The sequence below is a fragment of the Orcinus orca genome, chromosome 20 (assembly GCF_937001465.1).
Source record: "Orcinus orca chromosome 20, mOrcOrc1.1, whole genome shotgun sequence".
Lineage (NCBI taxonomy): Eukaryota > Metazoa > Chordata > Mammalia > Artiodactyla > Delphinidae > Orcinus > Orcinus orca.
In genome coordinates, this window is record NC_064578.1 from 50961194 (window position 1) to 50982429 (window position 21236).

General features: G+C 49.3%; 1 protein-coding gene across 10 annotated transcripts in view; it reads left to right on the forward strand.

The window, feature by feature from the left end:
- BICRA (BRD4 interacting chromatin remodeling complex associated protein) overlaps positions 1–21236 on the forward strand; it is an 83298-nt gene that overhangs the window by 43119 nt on the left and 18943 nt on the right. For 8 of the 10 annotated variants that reach the window (XM_049703652.1, XM_004271109.3, XM_033430613.2 and 5 more), the window contains 4 exons: positions 15790–15890; positions 17970–18015; positions 18117–18159; positions 20159–20224. In XM_049703652.1, the coding sequence (XP_049559609.1) occupies positions 17975–18015; positions 18117–18159; positions 20159–20224 (150 nt within the window). In that variant the 5' untranslated portion in view covers positions 15790–15890; positions 17970–17974. Of the gene's footprint in view, positions 1–8847; positions 10743–15789; positions 15891–17969; positions 18016–18116; positions 18160–20158; positions 20225–21236 lie in introns of those variants that run through there. The other 2 variants (XM_033430611.2, XM_033430612.2) reach the window with 2 other exon arrangements.

The window sequence follows — 21236 nt, forward strand, 5'->3', positions numbered from 1 at the left end:
AAAAGAATTACATAGCCCGAGGACACAACATAAACTGATTAGAACAAAATAGGTCCAAGATGGCGGACGAGTCTACTTCCACTAGACCTTGAGCCTCAGTATACACTCATTGTAACACATCAGCAAGCTAAGTGACACACCCACAGGTGCCACGACAGTTCCAAGGATGACCATAAAGGTCAAAAAGTGGGCGGTGGCTCAATTCCTAGAAATCCCCACCCCTTCCCCAAAATAGCTGGAATACTCCTCCCACTCATCAGCGTATGAAATTACTCACCCCTATAAAACTAACAACCCCATACCCTGGTGCTGCCCTCGCCTTCTTTTTTTTTTTTTTTTTTTTTTTTAATAGGTATACCTGGATTTAATTCTCACTTCTACCGCTTGGTAGCTGGATAGCCTTAGGCAAGTTTCATACCTCCCTGAAATTCACTTAATTCAGTCTGTAAAATGGCATAATAACTTATTATAGCATCCTTTTAGGAATTTTAAATCAGTTCTTGAAATAAAAGTACACAATATATAGACAAGTATGGATTCCTCAATAGATGTTTGACCTTTCATTTCTCCAGTATCCCACCCGCATCAAATAAAGAAAAATACTTTTTAAAATTTACGAATATTTCATTGTTGTAAAGTTAAAGCCATAAAAATAATCAAATGGCCTACTATCATACCGTTAGAAGAAAAAAAAAAAAGGTGTTCATGAGAGTTCCATATTAGAATACAAGTTTTCCTTAGGCACCTGTTTATGTATGCTATTCTGCTCTTTGCAATAAATAATTAAATTTAAAAGACTTAATTCCTCACTTTTAAGACCTTATTAGTTTACAAATTACATATTGACCTATGCTAAATTTTATACCGACCCATGCTAATGAATTCAGTACAGAAAACAAAAAACACTGCACTCAAGCAAACTACATATATATATATATATATATATATATAACTTATATGAGAATTGCTACTCCAGCTTTCTTTTGGTTTCCATTTGCATGAAATACCTTTTTCCATCCCCTTACTTTCAGTCTGTATGTGTCTCTAGGTCTGAAGTGGGTCTCTTGTAGACAGAAAATATATGGGTCTTGTTTTTGTATCCATTCAGCCAATCTGTGTCTTTTGGTGGGAGCATTTAGTCCATTTACATTTAAGGTAATTATCGATATGTGTGTTCCCATTCCCATTTTCTTAATTGTTTGGGGTTTGTTATTGTAGGTCTTTTCCTTCTTTTGTGTTTCTTGCCTAGAGAAGTTCCTTTAGCAGTTGTTGTAGAGCTGGTTTGGTGGTGCTGAACTCTCTCAGCTTTTGCTTGTCTGTAAAGGTTTTAATTTCTCCATCAAATCTGAATGAGATCCTTGCTGGGTAGAGTAATCTTGGTTGCAGGTTTTTCTCCTTCAACACTTTCAATATGTCCTGCCACTCCCTTCTGGCTTGGAGAGTTTCTGCTGAAAGATCAGCTGTTAACCTTATGGGGATTCCCTTGTGTGTTATTTGTCGTTTTTCCCTTGCTGCTTTTAATATGTTTTCTTTGTATTTAATTTTTGACAGTTTGATTAATATGTGTCTTGGCGTATTTCTCCTTGGGTTTATCCTGTATGGGACTCTCTGTGCTTCCTGGACTTGATTAACTATTTCCTTTCCCATATTAGGGAAGTTTTCAACTATAATCTCTTCAAATATTTTCTCAGTCCCTTTCTTTTTCTCTTCTTCTGGAACCCCTATAATTCGAATGTTGGTGCGTTTAATGTTGTCCCAGAGGTCTCTGAGACTGTCCTCAGTTCTTTTCATTCTTTATTCTGCTCTGCAGTAGTTATTTCCACTATTTTATCTTCCAGGTCACTTATCCGTTCTTCTGCCTCAGTTATTCTGCTATTGATCCCATCTAGAGTACTTTTAATTTCATTTATTGTGTTGTTCATCGTTGCCTGTTTCATCTTTAGTTCTTCTAGGTCCTTGTTAACTGATTCTTGCATTTTGTCCATTCTATTGTCCATTCTATCTCCAAGATTTCGGATCAACCTTACTATCATTATTCTGAATTCTTTTTCCGGTAGACTGCCTATTTCCTCTTCATTTGTTAGGTCTGGTGGGTTTTTATCTTGCTCCTTCATCTGCTGTGTGTTTTTCTGTCTTTTCATTTTGCTTATCTTACTGTGTTTGTGGTCTCCTTTTTTGCAGGCTGAAGGTTCGTAGTTCCTGTTGTTTTTTGTGTCTGTCCCCAGTGGCTAAGGTTGGTTCAGTGGGTTGTGTCGGCTTCCTGGTGGAGGGTACTAGTGCCTGTGTTCTGGTGGATGAGGCTGGATCTTATCTTTCTGGTGGGCAGGTCCACGTCTGGTGGTGTGTTTTGGGGTGTCTGTAGACTTATTATGATTTTGGGCAGCCTCTCTGCTAATGGGTGGGGTTGTGTTCCTGTCTTGCTAGTTGTTTGGCATAGGATGTCCAGCACTGTAGCTTGCTGGTCGTTGAGTGAAGCTGGGTGCTGGCGTTGAGATGGAGATCTCTCGGAGATTTTTGCTGTTTGATATTATGTGCAGCTGGGAGGCCTCTTGTGGACCAGTGTCCTGAAGTTGGCTCTCCCACCTCAGAGGCACAGCACTGACTCCTGGCTGCAGCACCAAGAGCCTTTCATCCACAGGGCTCCTTAATTTGGGATGATTCGTTGACTATTCAGGTATTCCACAGATGCAGGGTATATCAAGTTGATTGTGGAGCTTTAATCCGCTGCTTCTGAGGCTGCTGGGAGAGATTTCCCTTTCTCTTCTTTGTTCTCACAGCTCCCAGGGGCTCAGCTTTGGATTTGGCCCCGCCTGTGCGTGTAGGTCGCCGGAGGGCGTCTGTTCTTTGCTCAGACAGGACGGGGTTAAAGGAGCCGCTGATTCGGAGGGTCTGGCTCACTCAGGCCGGGGGGTAGGGAGGGTCACGGAGTGTGGGGCGGGCCTGCAGCGGCAGAGGCCGGCGTGACGTTGCAGCCTGAGGCGCGCCGTGCGATCTCCCGGGCGAGTTGTCCCTGGATCCCGGGACCCTGGCAGTGGCGGGCTGCACAGGCTCCCCGGAAGGGCGTGTGGCTAGTGACCTGTGTTCGCACACAGGCCTCCTGGTGGCGGCAGCAGCGGCCTTAGCGTCTCATGTGTGTCTCTGGGCTCCGCACTTTTAGCCGCGGCTCGCGCCCGTCCCTGGAGCTCTCTCAAGCAGCGTTCTTAATCCCCTCTCCTCGTGCACCAGGAAACAAAGAGGGACGTAAAAGTCTCTTGCCTCTTCGGCAGGTCCAGACTTTTCCCCGGACTCTCTCCCGGCTAGCCGCGGTGCACTAACGCCCTGCAGGCTGTGTTCACGCCGCCAACCCCAGTCCTCTCCCGGCGCTCCGACAAAAGCCGGAGCCTCAGCTCCCAGTCCCGCCCGCCCCAGCGGGCGAGCAGAAAAGCCTCTCGGCTGGTGAGTGCCGGTCGGCCCGATCCTCTGCGCTGGAATCTGTCCGCTTTGCCCTCCGCACCCCTGTTGCTGTGCTCTCCTCCGCGGCTCCCAAGCTCCCCCACTCCGCCTCCCGAAGTCTCCACCCGCGAAGGGGCTTCCTAGTGTGTGGACACTTTTCCTCCTTCACAGCTCTCTCCCGCTGGTGCAGGACCCGTCCCTATCCTTTTGGCTCTGTTTAGTTTTTTCTTTTGCCCTAACCAGGTACGTGGGGGGTTCCTTGCCTTTTGGGAGGTCTGAGGTCTTCTGCCAGCGTTCAGTAGGTGCTCCGTAGGAGTTGTTCCACGCGTAGATGTATTTCTGGTGTATCTGTGGGGAGGAAGGTGATCTCCGCCTGTCTGTCTTTTTGATTGTAGCCATCCTAGTGGGTGAAGCAGTCTCCACTTGTGGTTTCGATTTGCATTTCCCTGGTGGCTAATGGTGTTGAGCATCTCTCCATGGGCTTGTTGGCCATTTGCATCCTTCATTCTTTTTTTACAGCTGCATAGTATTCCCATTTAGATGGACCCAGTTTAGTGAACCTGTTTTCCACTGATGGCCAGTGGATTACTTCCAATATCTCGCTGGTAGACACACACCTTGCCCTAAAAACCTCCTAAATGTATAATTTTGGATATGTCAGGTTGTACCTGTAGGATCAGGCCCATGAGTGAAATCTCCAGGTAAAGGGTAAATAAAGGTGCTATAATCTTGACCAGTATTTCCCTGCACAGTTGATTCTCGTTCCCACATGCCGTATTTGTGAATTCATCTACCTGCTAAAATTTCTTTGTAACCCCCAGATCAGCACACCGGGTGCTTTCCCAGTCATTTACAGACATGTGCAGAGCAGGTGAAAAATTTGAGTCGTCCTGCGTGCCTGTTCCCAGCTGAGATCGACCAGGGCGATCTCTGTCTTCTTGTTTCAGCTCTTACACTGTAGCCAAGTGGCTTTTTCTTGGTCTGTTTAGTGCCGCGTTTTTCACATTTGGGGGCTTTTTGTTGCTGATTTAACTGTTTAAAATGCCCGCCAAACATTGTGCTGAAGTGTTGGCTAGTGTTCCTCAGCTCCAGAAGGCTGTGATGTGTCTCAGATGAGCTTCGTTCAGGTGTGAGTTACGGCGCCGTCGGTTATGGGTTCGCTGCGAATGAATCCGCCGTATATATTAAATCAGGTGTCTTTAAACAGAAGCACACGTTAAAAACAAGGTTATGTATTGATCGGTTGATGAAAATGTTGGGACCAGAGGCTCATGAGAAGCTGTATTTCCCCCAGGAGCAATAGTTCCTTATTCTCTAATTCAGTGTTTGTGGCAACTTTGTAGAACATAACTGCCATGAATCACAAGAGTTGGTTGTGTAGGGTTTCTTTGTTTTTTGTTTTTTTAAGCTGTGCTTCACCGGGATACAAATTAAGTATAATAAAAGGCACAAACCTTAAGTGCTCTGCTTGATGAATTTTGGCAAATATTACCCATGTAACCATCACCCAGATTTAGCTACAGACCATTTCCACCATCACAGATTTCCTCGTGGACCTTCCTAGTCAGTACTTAGCCCTCTCCCCCTCCTGCTGCCCCCTTAAGGCAATCACACCTCCGATTTTTTTCCCCATCAGTTTCACTAGAACTTTACTTCAAGGGGATCGCACAGTGAATGGTCTTCTGTGTCTGGCTTCCTTTCCTCAGCATGGTGGATTTGAGATTCATCCATGACCTTGCCTGTATCAGTAGTTTATTCCCTTTCATTATTAAGCTGTATTCAAGTGCGTGGATATAACATAGTTTGTTTCTCCATCTACCAGTCGATGGACACTGTGCTGTGTCCGATTTGGGGCTTTTGTGAATAATGCTGCTATGAAAATTTCTGTACAAATGTTTCTGTAGACATACTTCTCACATCCGTTAAGTCAATACCTTGGAGTGGAATTTCTGGGTCATAGAGTAGGTATATGTTTAACCTTAGTTAATTCAGGCTTTTAGTTCTCTTCTGGAACAAAACATCTAGTTGAAGGCCATGCCAGGGATATTTGGCAACTCAGTGTTGCCAGGACGCTGGGTCTGTCTCTGATCCACTGGGCCTTCCCCCTCAGGAGTGCAAAACGGCTGCTGTAGCACTGGCCATTGTCACCATGCTTCACATCATTCTCTCAAGCAGGAAAGAGTAGGGGCAAATAATTCTTCCCAATGTAAGACTCTGTCTTTTTTATCCAAATGTAAAAATCTTACCCGTGTCTATACTTGGCTGCAAAGGAGGCTGAGAAAGGAAGTTTCTGGCAAAGGGGCAAAAGGCCTATACTCACTGTGAGTCATCCTCTTAGGAGGGTACATTGCTGAATGGAACCAAATCCAAGTTCTGTTTAAAAGGATATCAGACTGAGACTGGATGTTGGACCCTCCTGAGCCTCGGAGAGGACCCCGTGAGGCCACATTGTCAGGGGCCTGGACACTGGCTAGGAACTGGTGGCTTGTGTTCTGTACAAGAGCAAGAGCCCCAGAAGGAAAACTAAAGAGACAAAAGCTTCTAGAGCAGTGGTCCTCGGACCAGCAGCATCAGCATCACCTGGGAACTTGTGAGAAATGCACATTTTCAGCAGCCCCTCCCCACCGCCGCCCCTGCCCCCAACCTGCTGATTCTGAAATCCATTCTTTTCATTCTTTATTTTAAAAGCCTTCCAGGTGATTCTGCCTGCCCACGTTTAGGAACAAGTGTTCTAAAGCATGTGTGGAATGTTGTAGGGACTTTTCTTCCCCCTTCACTACCCCTAACTCCATTTTTTCCTGAACTTGAAGTGGTCTCTTTCGCTTGATGCCCTGGGCAGCCCTGTGTCCGGTCAGTGTAATCCCTGCTCTTGTTCCCTTCACCCCACCCCGTTACCTGATTCACTCCTCAGAATTTCCCCCTGTTTTTTATACACTCGTATTAAGAAAAAATTCAAAAACCTTTTTGGATCCCTGATTTTCTCGGCAAGACTGTGGCTTTACAGCTGCATTTAGGAGAGCGGTGAATGGCGAAAAGGGAAGAGAGAGAACATACCAAACATTTCTAGTGTGTGACTACCTGTGTAAACAAGGCTTTTAGGAGCTAGACACCAGTTGCTTTATGAGCAATCCAGGTTTTACAGGGCACGCTTTTATGTTGTTAAACTAATTCAGGGATTTTAGAACTCTAAAGGTCACTGAACATAAAGGTGGTGTCGATTTTAATTGCTCTCCAAATAGCTCTTTCTTTCTCTCTCCCCAAAAGTCTGGCTGGATGGATAGATGAAAAGAGAGATGGGGAGGCCTGGATCTGGGCAGGAATAGTGGTCATGGAGAGGAGGAGATAAAGTGGAGAGATTTGGGAGGTGGAATGGGTAAGACTTGGGTGAGGGACTTCCCTGGTGGCACAGTGGTTAAGAATCCACCTGCCAATGCAGGGAACATGGGTTCAATCCCTGGTCTGGGAAGATCCCACATGCTGCGGAGCAGCTAAACCCGTGCACCACAACTAATGAGCCTGCGCTCTACAGCCCGTGAGCCACAACTACTGAGCCCGCGTGCCACAACTACTGAAGCCCGTGCACCTAGAGCCCGTGCCCCGTAACAAGAGAAGCCACCTCAGTGAGAAGCACGTGCACCACAACGAAGAATAGCCCCGTCGCTGCAACTAGAGAAAGCCTGCATGCAGCAATGAAGACCCAATGCAGCCAAAAATAAATGAATTAATTTAAAAAAAAAAAAGAAAGAGTTGGGTGAGTCAGAGGTGTGAGGTCAAAGTTGGTACTTAGTCTCTAGAGAGGGCTGTATCAGCTAGCTGCTGCCACATAACAAATAACCGCCAACTTTAGAGGCTGTTCTGGTTACTGTTGCTGTTTAACAAATTACCCCAAAATGTAGCAGCTTAATGGAACAATTGTATTATGCTCACAGGTTTTATGGGCCAAGAATTTGACATGGAATTTGACATAGTGGGTCTCTGCTCCATGATGTCTGCAGTCTTGGCTGGGAAGACTCGCAGGCTGGGGGCTGAGGGCTTGTTCATATGCCATGAATGGCACCTGGGCTGGGATGACTTGAAGATAAGACCATCAACCAGAGCGTCTACTCATGGTCTGTCCATGTGTCTAGCTTAGGCTTCCCCATAGCGTGGTGGCCTCAGAGCGGTCAGAATTCTATTAAGGTGGCTTAGGGCTTCCAGGGTAAATGTCCTGGTGGACATGGCAGAAACTGAATTGACTCTTACGACCTAGCTTCAGAAGTCACATAGTGGCACTTCTGTTGCACTGTCCTGGTTGAAGTAGGCACAAAGTTTCCTCAATTCAAGAGGACTGGCAAGATCGCACTTTGGTAGATCATGGGAGGTTGGAGACATTATTTCAGCCATCTTTGGAAAACACAATGCGCCACAGTGGATTAAAACAAAACGGTGATTCTAATGGTTGGAATTTGGCCTTGGGTACCTCTGGCTACTTCTCTCTTACCTGGGTGTGTACAGCTGTAGGTCAGCTAGGCGGCTCTGCTTCTAGGGTTTGGCTGGCTGTGAGCTGGGATGATAGAGGTGATGGGCATGTGTCTCTTGTCCTCCAAAAGGCTAGCCTGGACTTTGTCACATGGCAGCTGGGCAAAGAGTAGGCTCAGAAACGCACACCATCACTTCCACCACATTCCGTTGGCCAAGGCAAGTCAAAAGGCCAGCCCAAGTTCAAGGGTTGGATAATAAATAGGAGGAGCTCTAAACATGGGACTAGGGAGAAGAAGAGTTTTTGGCCCCAGTGGACTTTTTTTCAGATCCCCTTACCATCAGCCCTCTCTCATTTTGCTGGGCCTCTCTTCTCAATCAGCGGATTCACAGAGTACAGTCCTTGACCCACGGAAGGCTTTGAGAGTCCTTGTGATGGGCTGCAAAGATGTCTAGAAATGCCAACTCGTTTGTGTCAGGTTGTGTTTGACTGCAAATAACGGAAAACCTAACAGTGGCTTAAACTGTAAAGATTAAGAAGTCTGGAGGCAGGCAACCCATGAGGAGTTGTTCAGAACCTAGTCTTTTTCTCTCCTCTCATCAGTTATCCTCCGTAGGTAGGCTTATCAGCCTCAGATTTATTGCCTCATGATTGCAAAATAGCTGCCACAGCTCCAGTCTTCTCAACTGTATTCAAAGCTGGAAGCAAGAAGCAAAAGACTTTCTCCCTAGAGAAGCTCTGTCTTTATATTCTGGAAGAAAAACTTCCCCAAATTCTGTCTTCCCCAGAAGATTCATTGAGCAGAACCCAACTCTGTACACTTTGGCTTTTCCTTATTTGCAAAACTCTGGCTAGCCTAGCTGCTAGGAAGCCTGGGAAAGTGAATGGCTGATAAACGGGATAGCAGTGCCCCGGCCTCGTCCAATTATTTTAAAGCTATTTTGGCCACAACCCACAGTAGGAAGTATGTACACACAGAGACACACATAATTGAAACCAGTATCACAAACTGGTCCTTTTGCTTACCCTGTGTGATGCTTTTTAGTATTTTCTATTCTATCCCATTCCATTTGACCCTATACTCTTTAACTAAAAAAAAAAAATTCCTTGTCGCAACCTGCTAATTTGATTTCACAACCCTCAAAGGCATGACCCATAGTTTGAAAAAGACTGACTGACTCAGAACAGCGTTTGTTTACATCTTGGAATTGGCAGGGGTTACCCCGAGCAGCACCAGGCTTCTGTGAGCAGGGCGAGGAGGGGTGGGGAAACGGTGTTTGGAAAAGCAACAGCTAGGCTTTGCCACATCCTCTTCTCCGCCTATCACTTCCCATCAGCAAATGGTAGAGTTCCGTCGACTTTCATTTTTATGACTTGCAAATAACCCGAGGGTTACTAGCATTAAATTAAATCTAAATTAAAATTAGCCTGTTTCTGGAGCTTCGCGGGGACTTTTAATTCTGTATCCTGCTCAGCAGCCTGGCTTCTGCACAACTCCTGATGACAACGCAAAACTCCAATGGCATTCCAAGTGCCGGAGGAATTCACACGATTTTCTGGAAGGACACTTTGTCATTGTTGCATCATGGCTGTTCTCTTGAGCTGGTTGTGGTTTCGCAAGCCCAGCTTTTCCTGCTTTTTATAGCCCAGTGGTGGAGAATGAGGTTCTTCAGAATCACAGGGTCTGAGTTCAAATTCTGGCCTCACAGTGTGGTTTGGGGCAAGTGTCCTGACCCCTGGGAGCCTCAGTTTCCTGCGCTGTGGGAAATGTTCCTCCTGCCTCCCCGGGGACTGGGAGGAATCCATAGATGTGGGGTTAGCCCAGGGCCTGATACCAAGGAAGCACTGGGGCAGGGTGGGCTCTTCCAAGATGTAGCAGTCAGCTTCGGCTGAGTGATTTGCAGTAATGAGTGAGCCCTGGATCTCAGTGGCTGACAACAGCAAAGGCTCCTCTCTCGCTCATGTGTCCGAGCTTCGTGCATTGGCTGTGGCTCTGTCCGTGTATCCATGTCATGCCAGGACTTGGGCAGAACCATGCGATGGCTTTTAAAGCTTCTGCTCTGAAGGAACGCAAGACGTCCACTCCCCTGTGCGTAATTTGGGGTTGCAGCTTCGCATGCTCATTGTGTGTCCCCCGCCTCCCCTGGTCACTTTTTCAAAAGCTTTTTGAGTATGTGTGTGTCGAGGAAGGAGAGGGACGTCTAATGTCACCCCTGGTTGAGAACCACTAGTCATGATCTTCCCCAAGGTCAAGGACTGGGTCTGCTTTTGTTCATTACGGTATCCTCAGCTCTCCCCCATGCTGGCCACAGAGCGGGAGATCAGTAAATGCCTTTCTCACCAGGCTGCTCTTCGAACGAATGATTGGGTTTGTTTAACCCCCTGTGCAAATTCATTTGTTCACCCCACAAATATTTAGTGACACCCTACCATGTGCCATGCTCTGTGCAGGCTCTGGGTGTCCCACAGGGAACAAAACAGACAAAAATCCCTGTCCTTGGGGGGGTTGACATTTTGGTGGGGGAGACAGACAATAAAAACTCAGAGAGACGTATGATTTTTTGATGTTCAAGTATTTTCAAAGTAAAACATTTTCATTTTGGAAAACCGCAGATGTGCACAAAGTAGAATAAGTAAAACATGGACCCCATCAACCAACTCTTTGCCAATTTTCAGTTTTCCGCCACTCTGACAGACCAGCGCTGTCCAAGAGAGCTTTCTGCCACCATGGGAATGTTCTAGATCTGCGGTGTCCTGTGTGGTAGCCACCAGCCACGTGTGGCTGTCAAGCCCACGAAATGCCGCCACCGTGACCGCGAACTAAATGTTTAATTTCCTTTACACTTTTAAGGTAAATCTTTTTCATTTAAAACTTTCATATTCCTCACTGTTCCCTTCTTTTCCCATTTGTTTATTGCAGTAAAATATACATAACAAAACTTACCATCTCAGCCATTTCGAAGTGTGCGATTCAGCGACATGAAGTGCGTTTGCATAGTTGTGCAACCTTCACCCCCATCCTTCTCCAGAACTTGTAGCATCTTGCAGAACTGAAAGTCTGCACCCACTAAACAATAACTCCCGGTTTCTCCTCCCCTGCCCCCAGTCCCTGGCAACTGCCATTCTACTTCCTGTCTCTCTGTCATAAGTGGAATCAGATGGTATCTTTGTCTTTTTGTCACTGACTCACTTCACCTAGCTTAAGGTCATCCATGCCGTTGCCTGTATCAGAATTTCCTCCCTGAATGATACTCCATTGTAAATAGACACCACGTTTGGCTTCCCCGTTCATCTGTTGATGGACACTTGGGTTGTTTCTACCTTTTGGCTCTCGTGAATAGTGTTGCTGTGAACGTGGGTGTATACATATGTCTTCAAGACCCTGCTTTCAATTCTTTTGTGTATATATCCAGAAGTGGACTTGCTGGGTCATATGCTAATTCTATTTTTAATTTTTTGAGGAACCGCCAAAGTGTTTTTCACAGCAGCTGCAACATTTTACGTTCCCACTAACAGAGCACCAGGGTTCCAGTTTCTCCAGGTCCTCGGCAAGACTTGTTAATTTTTGGTTTTTTGATAGTAGCCATTCTAATGGGGGTGAGGCAGCATCTGTGGTTTTGATTGCATTTCCCTAATGATTGGTGGTGTTGATCATCTTTTCCTGTGCTTATGGCCATTTGTATATCTTCTTTGGACAAATAACTACTCAAGTCATCTGCCCTAATTTCATTTCATTAGCTTGAACTTAAATGCGCGTAGTCACACATGGCTAGTGGCTTCCGTTTTGGACAGCGCAGGTCAGTATGCCCCTGAACTCCCAGAACTGGATTATTTTGCAGTAAATCACAGACATTTTATCATTTCACCCCTACGTATTTTAGGATGTGTTTCTAAAAGGTAAGGACTCTAAAGGAAAAAAAGCAGAAAAACAAAACCACGATGCCATTGTTATACCTAGAATCTTAATCACAATTTCTTAGTATCATCAAGTATCCAGACAGCATTCAAATTCTGTCTTTCCACTCTTAGTGGGTTCATTTGTGTCTTTCAAGGCTCCCTCTGTCTGCCAGGTTGAGAGCTGCAGGATCCCGGGTAGCCCTGTGCATGAGTGGGCAGGGGGCACGTATCACTGGTTGTGTGCGGCCCATGGTCTCCCATTCAACACTCTGTTTAGCCTCGTTTATCTCACCTAACAAATAGGGTAACAACAGGGGTTTGGAAGGACCCAAGGAGACCTGGTACCTGGCAGTTTAAGTCGGACCACGTGCATAATCAAATGATATGTAAACCCTTCCATATGGTAACTCCATTCTTAGTGTTTTAAGGAGCCTCCGTACTGTTCTCCATAGTGGCTGCACCAATTTCCATTCCCACCAACAGTGCAGGAAGGTTCCATTTTCTCTACACCGTCTCCAGCATTTATTATTTGTAGACTTTTTAACGATGGCCATTCTGACTGGTGTGAGGTGATACCTCACTGTAGTTTTGATTTGCATTTCTCTAATAATGAGCAATGTTGAGCATCTTTTCATGTGCCTGTTGGCCATTTGTATGTCTTCTTTGGAGAAATGACTATTTAGGTGTTCTGCCCACTTTTTGATTGGGTTGTTTGTTTTGTTGTTATTGAGTTGTACGAGCTGTTTGTATATTTTGGAAATTAAGCCCTTGTCAGTCATATCATTTGCAAGTATCTTCTCCCAGGCTATAGGTTGTCTTTTCCTTTTGTTTATGGTTTCCTTTACTGTGCAAAAGCGTATAAGTTTGATTAGGTCCCATTTGTTTATTTTTGCTTGTATTTCTATTGCCTTGGGTGTAAACCCTTCAAAATGTGCTCAAGGGCCAAATGTGGCAAAAGGCACCAGGTGGAAAAGCTGGGGCCTGGGGACTTTTGTCCAACCTGACTGTGCTGTGGCCAGAAAGCTTTGGGAGTTGCCACGCTAGGTAAGGTTCACACGGCAGCTAAAATGATTGTGTAACAGGATCTGTCGCTTACGAAATACTCTACTGCACCTGAGGATTAAAGGCCTAAGAGCCTCTCCACTGCCGTACGCGAAAATAAGGACTATGATTGTGCCCATTTTACAGATGAGGACACTGAAGCCTAGAGTGGTGAGGTCACGTGCCCGACTTCAGCCCATGTGTGGGGAAGTGGGGATTTGAACTGCTGACTCCAACCCCAGACTGTCACCCCATGCTGGGCCTCTTGGCATCAACCTGATAGCGACATAGATGCCAACCCTGGCACCTGAACGGGGGACCCATCTCAGAGGAACCCCGAACGTGCTGATCATCGACAAATGGTTTTCTTTTTATTATGGAAACTTTCAAGAAGACGTAAATTAACTAGAATGGTGTACTGAAGCCCCCAGGTAGCCATCATCCAGCTCTCACAGTTACCAACATTTGCCATGTCTGTTAGCTCTCCTCCCCCACTACAACTCTATGCTGATTATTTATTTTGTACAGTTTTTTAAAGGTAAAATTAACATGCGTTGAATTGACATGTGTTGACATACACAAATCTGAGCTGTGAATTTTTAAACCCCCATGTAACGGACACCCCATCACCATGCAGAGCCTTGCCCTCTCCCCGGAAAGTCCCCCTCATCCATTGGTCTGCTGTGACCGTCTGAATGAAAACACATGGATAACAGATTCTCACAGGCTGGAGCCTCCCACTGGACATTCACCCGCAGATCCTGTTTGGAGAGCCCTGTTCAGGAGACACCCACCTCCTGGCTCTACTTCTGGTCCGACGTTTACAGAACTTGGGCCACACCCAGAGCGTGGGGCAGGAAGGAGGGGAGAACCCACATGCAGCTGGCGGCTCTCACAAAGCCGCCTGGTCCAGGGCAGCGCACCTGGAATCTAGATGGGCCAGGATCCCGTGTTGCAGGGTCTTGTGACAGATGCTTCTAGATCTTTCTGGGGCCTGGGGCTCTCCATAAAAAGGAGCAGCAGCTCCCGTTCCTCCTCTCTCTTCCATCTGCTCTCGCTTTATCGCTTTTTTGGATCTGAGCTATCCCAGGCATTCACAAAATGCTAACAAAGGCTGTCACCCAGCTTCGTCTTATCTTGACGCTGTGGCCATGTTGGCTTCACATTTAAAAGAGAAACAATATGGGGCTTCCCTGGCGGCGCAGTGGTTGAGAGTCCGCCTGCCGATGCAGGGGACGCGGGTTCGTGCCCCGGTCCGGGAGGATCCCACGTGCCGCGGAGCAGCTGGGCCCCTGAGCCATGGCCGCTGAGCCTGCGCGTCCGGAGCCTGTGCTCCGCAACGGGAGAGGCCACAACAGTAAGAGGCCCGTGTACCGCAAAAAAAAAAAAAAAAAAAAAAAAACCCAAAAAAACCCAATATGATGAGAGGACCGTCTGTGGGATAGTGGTTAAGGGTGGGGACTCTGGAGTCAGCCTACCTTGGCTCAGACCCCAGCCTGACCACTGACCACTGGAGGGATCTAGGGCATATGGCTCACTGTTCTGAGCCTCGCCTTCCTCATCTGTGGAATGGGGCTGCGAAAAGCACCTGCTTCATAGGGATTCAAAGATGGTGAACAGGCTAATACGTGCAGAGTACTTAAAACCAGCAGCCACCACCACCATCATCATCACAGCCACCATCATCATCATCACAGCCACCACCATTATTGTCATCAGGTCAATCCTTGTTATTCGTGGATTCCATATTTGTGAATCCGCCGATTTGCTAACATTGATAACCCCCGAGTCAATACTCACGGCGCTTTCCTGGTCACGTGCAGACGTGTGCAGAGCTGTGAGTCTATTTGAGTCTCCCGATGCGCGTGCTCCCAGCTGAGGTCGAACGCAGCGACCCTCTGCCTCTCTGTTCAGCGCGAGAGCTATAAACAAGCATCCTCTTTAGTGCCCTGTTGTTTTGCACTTTTGTGCTTTTTGTTGGTGGTTTTGCTCTTAAAGACGGCACCTCCCGTGTAGGGCTGAAGGGCCGCCCAGTGTTCGTAAGCACAGGAAGGCTGCGATGTGCTCTGGAGAAATCGCGCGTGTGAGATGGCCTGCCCTCAGGCATGAGTTATAGCGCTGTTGGCCTTGAGCTCAGTGTGAGCGAATCAACGATTTATATTAAATAAGGTGTCTTTATTGTTTTTATTATTTCTAAAATAAATTTATTTATTTATTTATTATTTATGGCTGAGTTGGGTCTCCGTTGCTGTGCGTGGGATTTCTCTGTTTGCGGCGAGTAGGGGCTACTCTCATTGCGGTGTGCGGGCTTCTCACTGTGGTGGCTTCTCCTGTTGCGGAGCACGGGCTCTAGGCGCATGGGCTCAGTAGTTGTAGCACACGGGCTCTGTTGCTCCACGGCATATGGGATCTTCCCGGACCAGGGCTCGAACCCGTGTCCCCTGCATTGGCAGGCGGATTCTTAACCACTGCGCCACCAGGGAAGTCCCAAACAAGGTGTCTTTAAACAGAAACACACATAAACCAAGGGGATATATTGATGGGTTGATGAGAATGGGACCAGAGGCTGGCAGGAAGCTAACCCCGTCTTTCCCCAGGGGCGGCAACTCAGTGGCCATAATCCCAAATTCACAGTGACCTTATGGGACATAAGCACCTCAGATGACAAGACCTGACTGTATTTTGCTAGATTGAAGTGCTGAAGGATTATACCATATAATGTTATATACTATTGCATGATGTGTGTGTGTGTGTGTGTGTGTCTATACACACACACACACACACACACACACAGTATATGTAGATATAGTGCGGTGTGTCTGCTTATATATATGTGATAATGTACAGTGTTGTTTCCTGTAGTTCTAAACTTGTATTTGACCTCTCGTCTCTCTGGCTACATCCTTCTCCTTTTCACTGACTGTCCCACTCACAGCCTCTCTCTCATTCTCTCTCCACAGCTGGCCCCCGAAAGGACGCTCCCCACGTCCCCAGCTGGGGGCCCTGCGTAGACCTGGAGTGGACACCCCCTCCTTCCCTTCATGATTCGTTTGTAGCGCAGGTAACCAGCCAAGCATCCCGCTCATTCCCGGAGGGGCCGTGGTCCCCCGTCCACCTCCCCGGAAGGGACGTTCCTTCTTGGAAGAGCCTGGCTCAGCCACATCCTTCAGCCCCGCCCTCTCCAGCCTGGGCCCCCTGGGTCATTCGGGCCATTCCCCCAACCTCCATGCCATCTGCAGCCAGGATCTCCCTCCCCGCTTTCCGTCTTCTCCAGATTCTCTGCAGATCCTGCCTTGTCATTCCCTAGCCAGGCCTTGCCCACCTTAGGCTGGTTGGGAAGGGCAGGGGCTCGTAGGCCACAGAGCTGGTGACCTGGGAAGACAGTGCGTGTGGGCGGAGATATGAAGCCGGAGACAGTGTGTTATCTTGCTGCACTGACGCAGCAAGAGCCTTGGAAGGGCCTCTCTGGGGCAGTCCCCGGGGCCGGCTCTAGAGGCGAGGGTGATTGGTGTGTGAGGCTCCGGGGCCGTGTGTGTCTGTTCTAGACTGGGCTTGTTAACCCAGGGCCCATGAAGTGTGTACGTGTGTGCATATGTATGTGTGTGTCCCATGACACACTTCCCCCTGGGAAAGAACGTGTAACGTTTCTGGCCCACATGCATGTTTCTGGCAAGAGGGTCTTTTGCTTTCATCAGACTCTCCAAGGTACTGTTCAGAGAAGACCCTGAACTAACCATGTGGGGTCCCTCCCTGAGATTCCTTGTGTCACAGAGCCGTCGAGGGTAATAGGGGCTGTAGTGGCGATCAGGAAGTTCAGAGAATGCTATTGGGGGTTAGGGGTTGTGACCCAGCTGAGAGCACAAGTAAGATTTTGTGTGTGTTTGGCGGGGAAGAGGGGGGCGGTGCACGACAGTCACCATGTCCTCACCATCCCCCTCCCCCTACCAAGAAGTAAAAGAGAGGCTAAGAACTCCACAGCCCTGGACTGGGATTGTGTGTGATTTCTCGTGTTCTGTCTGCGCGGTTGGGAGGGAAGGACGTGTGGGCTGATGGAAGGATAGGCGGATGGGGACTTCCCTGGCGGTCCAGGGGTTAGGACTCAGTGCTTTCCCTGCCCGGGCCCGGGTTCAGTCCCTGACTGGAGAACTGAGATCCCGCAAGCCTCTCAGTGTGGCCCAAAAAAGTAAACAGGAGGAGTGGGTGGAAGGACGGGTCCGTTTGTGTGTTTGGAAGACGAGGAAGATGGGTGGTTGGGTGGAAGTTTGGAAAGATGGGTGCGTGGAAGCTTGGTGGGATGTCCGGAGCAGTGGTGGTTGGCGCAGGGGTGGATGGGCAAACACAGAGAACTTGTTTTCTCACTTGTAAAATGGGGCACACGGCATCCCTTTCCCATGGGGGCTGAACAAGCTAACATTTGTGAAACGCTTGGGACAGTGCCTGGCGTTTGGTAAGCAGGAGACAAATGTTAGCCGTCCTCATCATTCCGACAGGCTCAGCCCGGCTCCGGCGGTTCCTCTGCCTCAGAGCGCCCACCCTCCTGGTCCCTCTCCCTCTCTCTTCCCTTCCTTGAGAACCACGCTGCATGTGTCTTCCAGGGGGACCCAGAACCCGGGCCCCTTCATGCCGCCTCCCCTCCCTCCCTCCTTCACCCAGTCACGTGTAGGACAGGAGCACAGGCTTGGGGCCAGACTTCTGGGTTCAGGCCTGGCTCTGCCACCTGCTAGCTGGGAGGCAGAGAACCATGGTCTCAGCTCTTCCTTTTACTCATCTGCAGAGCGGGGGTGGCAGGACTCACCTCGAGGGATACTGTGGGGATTAAATGAGTTACATGTGTGTGAAGCACTTAGCACAGGGCCTGCATGTGATCAGGACTCAGTCTGGGTTGATGTCATCACCATCGTCATCAGATGCTGGGGAGAGAGAGGGAGGAGGAAGAGGCAGCTGTCTGTCTCTGATCAGGAGGTTCTGGTACAGAGGGCACCTGCCCCACCCCTACCCATGCCCCTAGACTTAAGGGGACAGAAACCCTGACCCCTCCAGGGGTCTTGGCCCCAGGGAATGGTCCTTGCAGGGAGGGTCCTGGCACGCTGCCGACATCTAACTTGTCTCCCTTGCCCTCTTCCCGCCCCGCCCCGTCCAGTGGCGATGGATGATGAGGATGGGAGATGCTTACTAGACGTGATTTGGTGAGTAATGGGCTCCCCACCCCACCCCGCCCTCCCCCACCCTCTCCCTCCCCTCCCCTGTCCCTCATCTCCTCAAATGTCTCTCCTCTCCTCTCTTTCAGTGACCCTCAGGCCCTCAATGACTTCTTACATGGATCTGAGAAGGTGAGTGCTGGGGCAGGGGGAAGCATCCCCAGGGCAGGGGCCTGTGGAATTGGGAGCTGAGAGACGCTCCCCCCGATTCAGTAGACATCTGCCCCTTGCCTTCCATGAGCCAGGCCCCAGGGTTATGGCAGAGAGCGAAAGAGCTGGCAAATCCCTGCCCTCACTCCATACACATCTCCTTGGTAAACAAAGCAGCCAGAGAGCTAATAAAGGTGATGGTGGGAAGCACCATGCAGAGCAGCATAAGGAATAATAATGTCACTTGCACAACAAAAGAGGTTTAAAAGAAAATGAATGGGAGGCAGAAGCAGGGGCTTCTCTAGCTGGTGTGAACCTGAGGGATCAAAGGGAGGTGCCCATGGCACTCTGGGCAGGGGAAGGACAGGTAGGAAGCTTGGAAAGTTTGAGAAAGAAGGCCTGTGGGGCCGGAATGAAGGGGAAACTAGAAGGTGGTAAGACTGGAGTGGACAGAAGTCACCAGGTCATGAAGGGCTTGGAGGACCTTGATTGAGGAGTTCAGACTTTATTCTGAACGTGACAGGCAGTTCTGATGGGTTATTAAGCAGGAGAATGCCACATTCTGTTTGCACTCCAGAGAATGGAACAAAGTGGGGGAGAGTGGATGTCTGTTGAGCCATGAGGAGCTGTATCAGTCACCTACAGCTGCATAACAAGTTATCCCATCCCTTAGTGACTTAAAACAACATTTGTTAGAGCTCTCAGTTTCTGAGGGTCAGGAACTGGGGAGTGGCTTAGCTGGGTGTCTAGCTCAGTGTCTACCCTGAGTAGCAGTCAGGATGTTGCCTGGAGCCGCTGTCATCTGAGGGCTTGTCTGGGGCTGGAGGATGTGCTTCCACAATGACTCACTGCCGTGGCTGTTGGCTGGAGACCTCAGCTCCTCACCATGTGGGCGTCCCCATAGGATTGCTTGAGTGTCCTCACAGCATGGCAGCTGGTTCCCCCAGAGCAAGTGACCCAAGGGAGAGAGCCAGGAGGAAGCTCAGTGCCTTTTATGACCTAGTCTCCAAAGTCACACACTGTCACTTCCGTCATACTGCATTTACTAGAAGCGAGTCACTAAGCCCGCCCACACTCACAGGGAGGGAACGGAGCTCTGCTCCTTGAGAGGGGATGTATCACATAATTTGTGGAGCGGAGGCGAGTGTGGAGTGGAGGTTGGTGGCCTGGGCCCCAGGGCAGGCACAGGAGCAGGTGCCAGGCGCTGGCTCTGGGATCTGTCTGGGAGGCAGAATCACTAGACTTGCTGGTGGATTAGATGGTGAGGAAGAAAGAGCATCCAGAATGCCTCTTGGACTTGACCTGAGCAGCTGAGTGGGTGGTGGTACCGTTCTCTGAGACTGGGGGTTCGAGGTGGATTGTAGAAGTCCAAGGGCGGCTATTGGATATACCAGGCTGGGGTTCTGGAAGAAGATCAGCTGGACAGAGACACTGGGGAGGCTTGGCTGTGGACAGACATTCATTGGGCGCTTGGGGCCTGTTCTAGGCATTGCCCATGTCTGCGGGAACGAGACAGGTCCCTGTGCTCCTAGACACGGGAACAGCACGCACATTAGGTGCCCGGGTGGCAGGGCGTGCCGGGTGCTTGGGCTGGGCGGTGGAAGGAGCGACTTAGTAGGAAGGGACTGACAGTTGTCGGGAGGACGTGACAAAGGTGACAGGCCCTGCCAGATGTGTTACCAAAGACGCTTGAGCAAAGCCACGGAGGCAGGATTCTAGAGTTCAAGGCAGGCGTGCCGGGAGAGGCTCGGACTCAGTGCTGGGGTTGCCTCGCATTTTAATCTTGCAGCCAAGCCCCTTTCTTTGGGGCATCTTTTCTGGAGGCGGAGTTTCCTGTACCCCTCGAATCTCCCCCTCAGCCCCCCCACCTCGTCTTTGTCTTTTTGTCCCATGTAACCCTAAATTGGTTTTTGTTCTAGAGGTGGGCCGGCCCACTGCCCAGCTGACCTTTGACCTTGGGTGGGGGCGGGTCTTGTTGCAGCTTGACAGTGATGACCTCCTGGATAATCCCGGGGAGGCCCAAAGTGCCTTCTATGAAGGTCCTGGGGTAAGTGGCCCGGGGGCTCGGGGCCTGTGGTGGCAGCCAGTGGGGGAGGGGAGAAAGGGTCACACTGTCCCCTTAGGCACTTTGCCGGGAGGGGGTCAGGGGGCAGTCACTGAGAAGCAGTGTGGGGTGGAGGTGAGGCCGGAGTTGCTGGACCCCCAGCTGTGCCCTCAGGCCCCTCAGAGAAGGAGGTGTGGTCCTCAGTCCCTGGCCTTGGAGGGCAGCTGCTACAGAGGTGGTACAGAGGCAGAGGCTGGCTGTGGAGTTCACAGTGGGCAGGGCGGGGGTGGGGGGTGGGGGTCCTGTCCCGGCCCAGCCACGGGTGGAGTATGTGACCTGGGGGAAGGGGATCGACTGTTGTGGATCTCAGTCTCCACCTGGAAGAGGAAGGCTGGGGTGATGAGCAAAGCCCCGAGCGGGGAACACAGTGGACTTCTATCGAGCACCTACTGTGCGACGGGCCATTACTCAGTGCCTGCCGTCCCTCCCTCTTCTTCCTCTCCTGTGGCCTCTCCCCTCCCCACTTCGCTCCCCATCCCTCCCCCTCCTTTTTCCTCCTCCCCCCCTCTTCTCTCTCCCTCCCGCTCCCCCCTCCTCCCTCTTCATCAACATAACTATCAGTTACCGAATACCTATCATATACCAGGCCCTTTACAGTAATTTTCATTTAATCCTCGCAACAACCACAGTAACACTCCAAATACTTTATCTGGCGTAATATAAATGACTAAATCCAGAACCCAACAAACAAACCTTATGTTCGGGTTATTACATTTACATGTTATTTACATTACATTACAATAACAATACGCATTATTCTTACCCATGCCGTCCTCTTTTAATACCCATAACGTCCCTGGTCAGGTTCTCAGTACCTCCTGTATGTGACGTCAGTGAATGTCACGACTGTCCTAGGAGGCGGGTTTGGTTATGGCCATTTAGCCGTTAGGAACTCAGAACTGCCTGGTCCTTGGTTGGGGGCTGAGCCGGAGCCCCATCCTGCCAGGCACTGCCC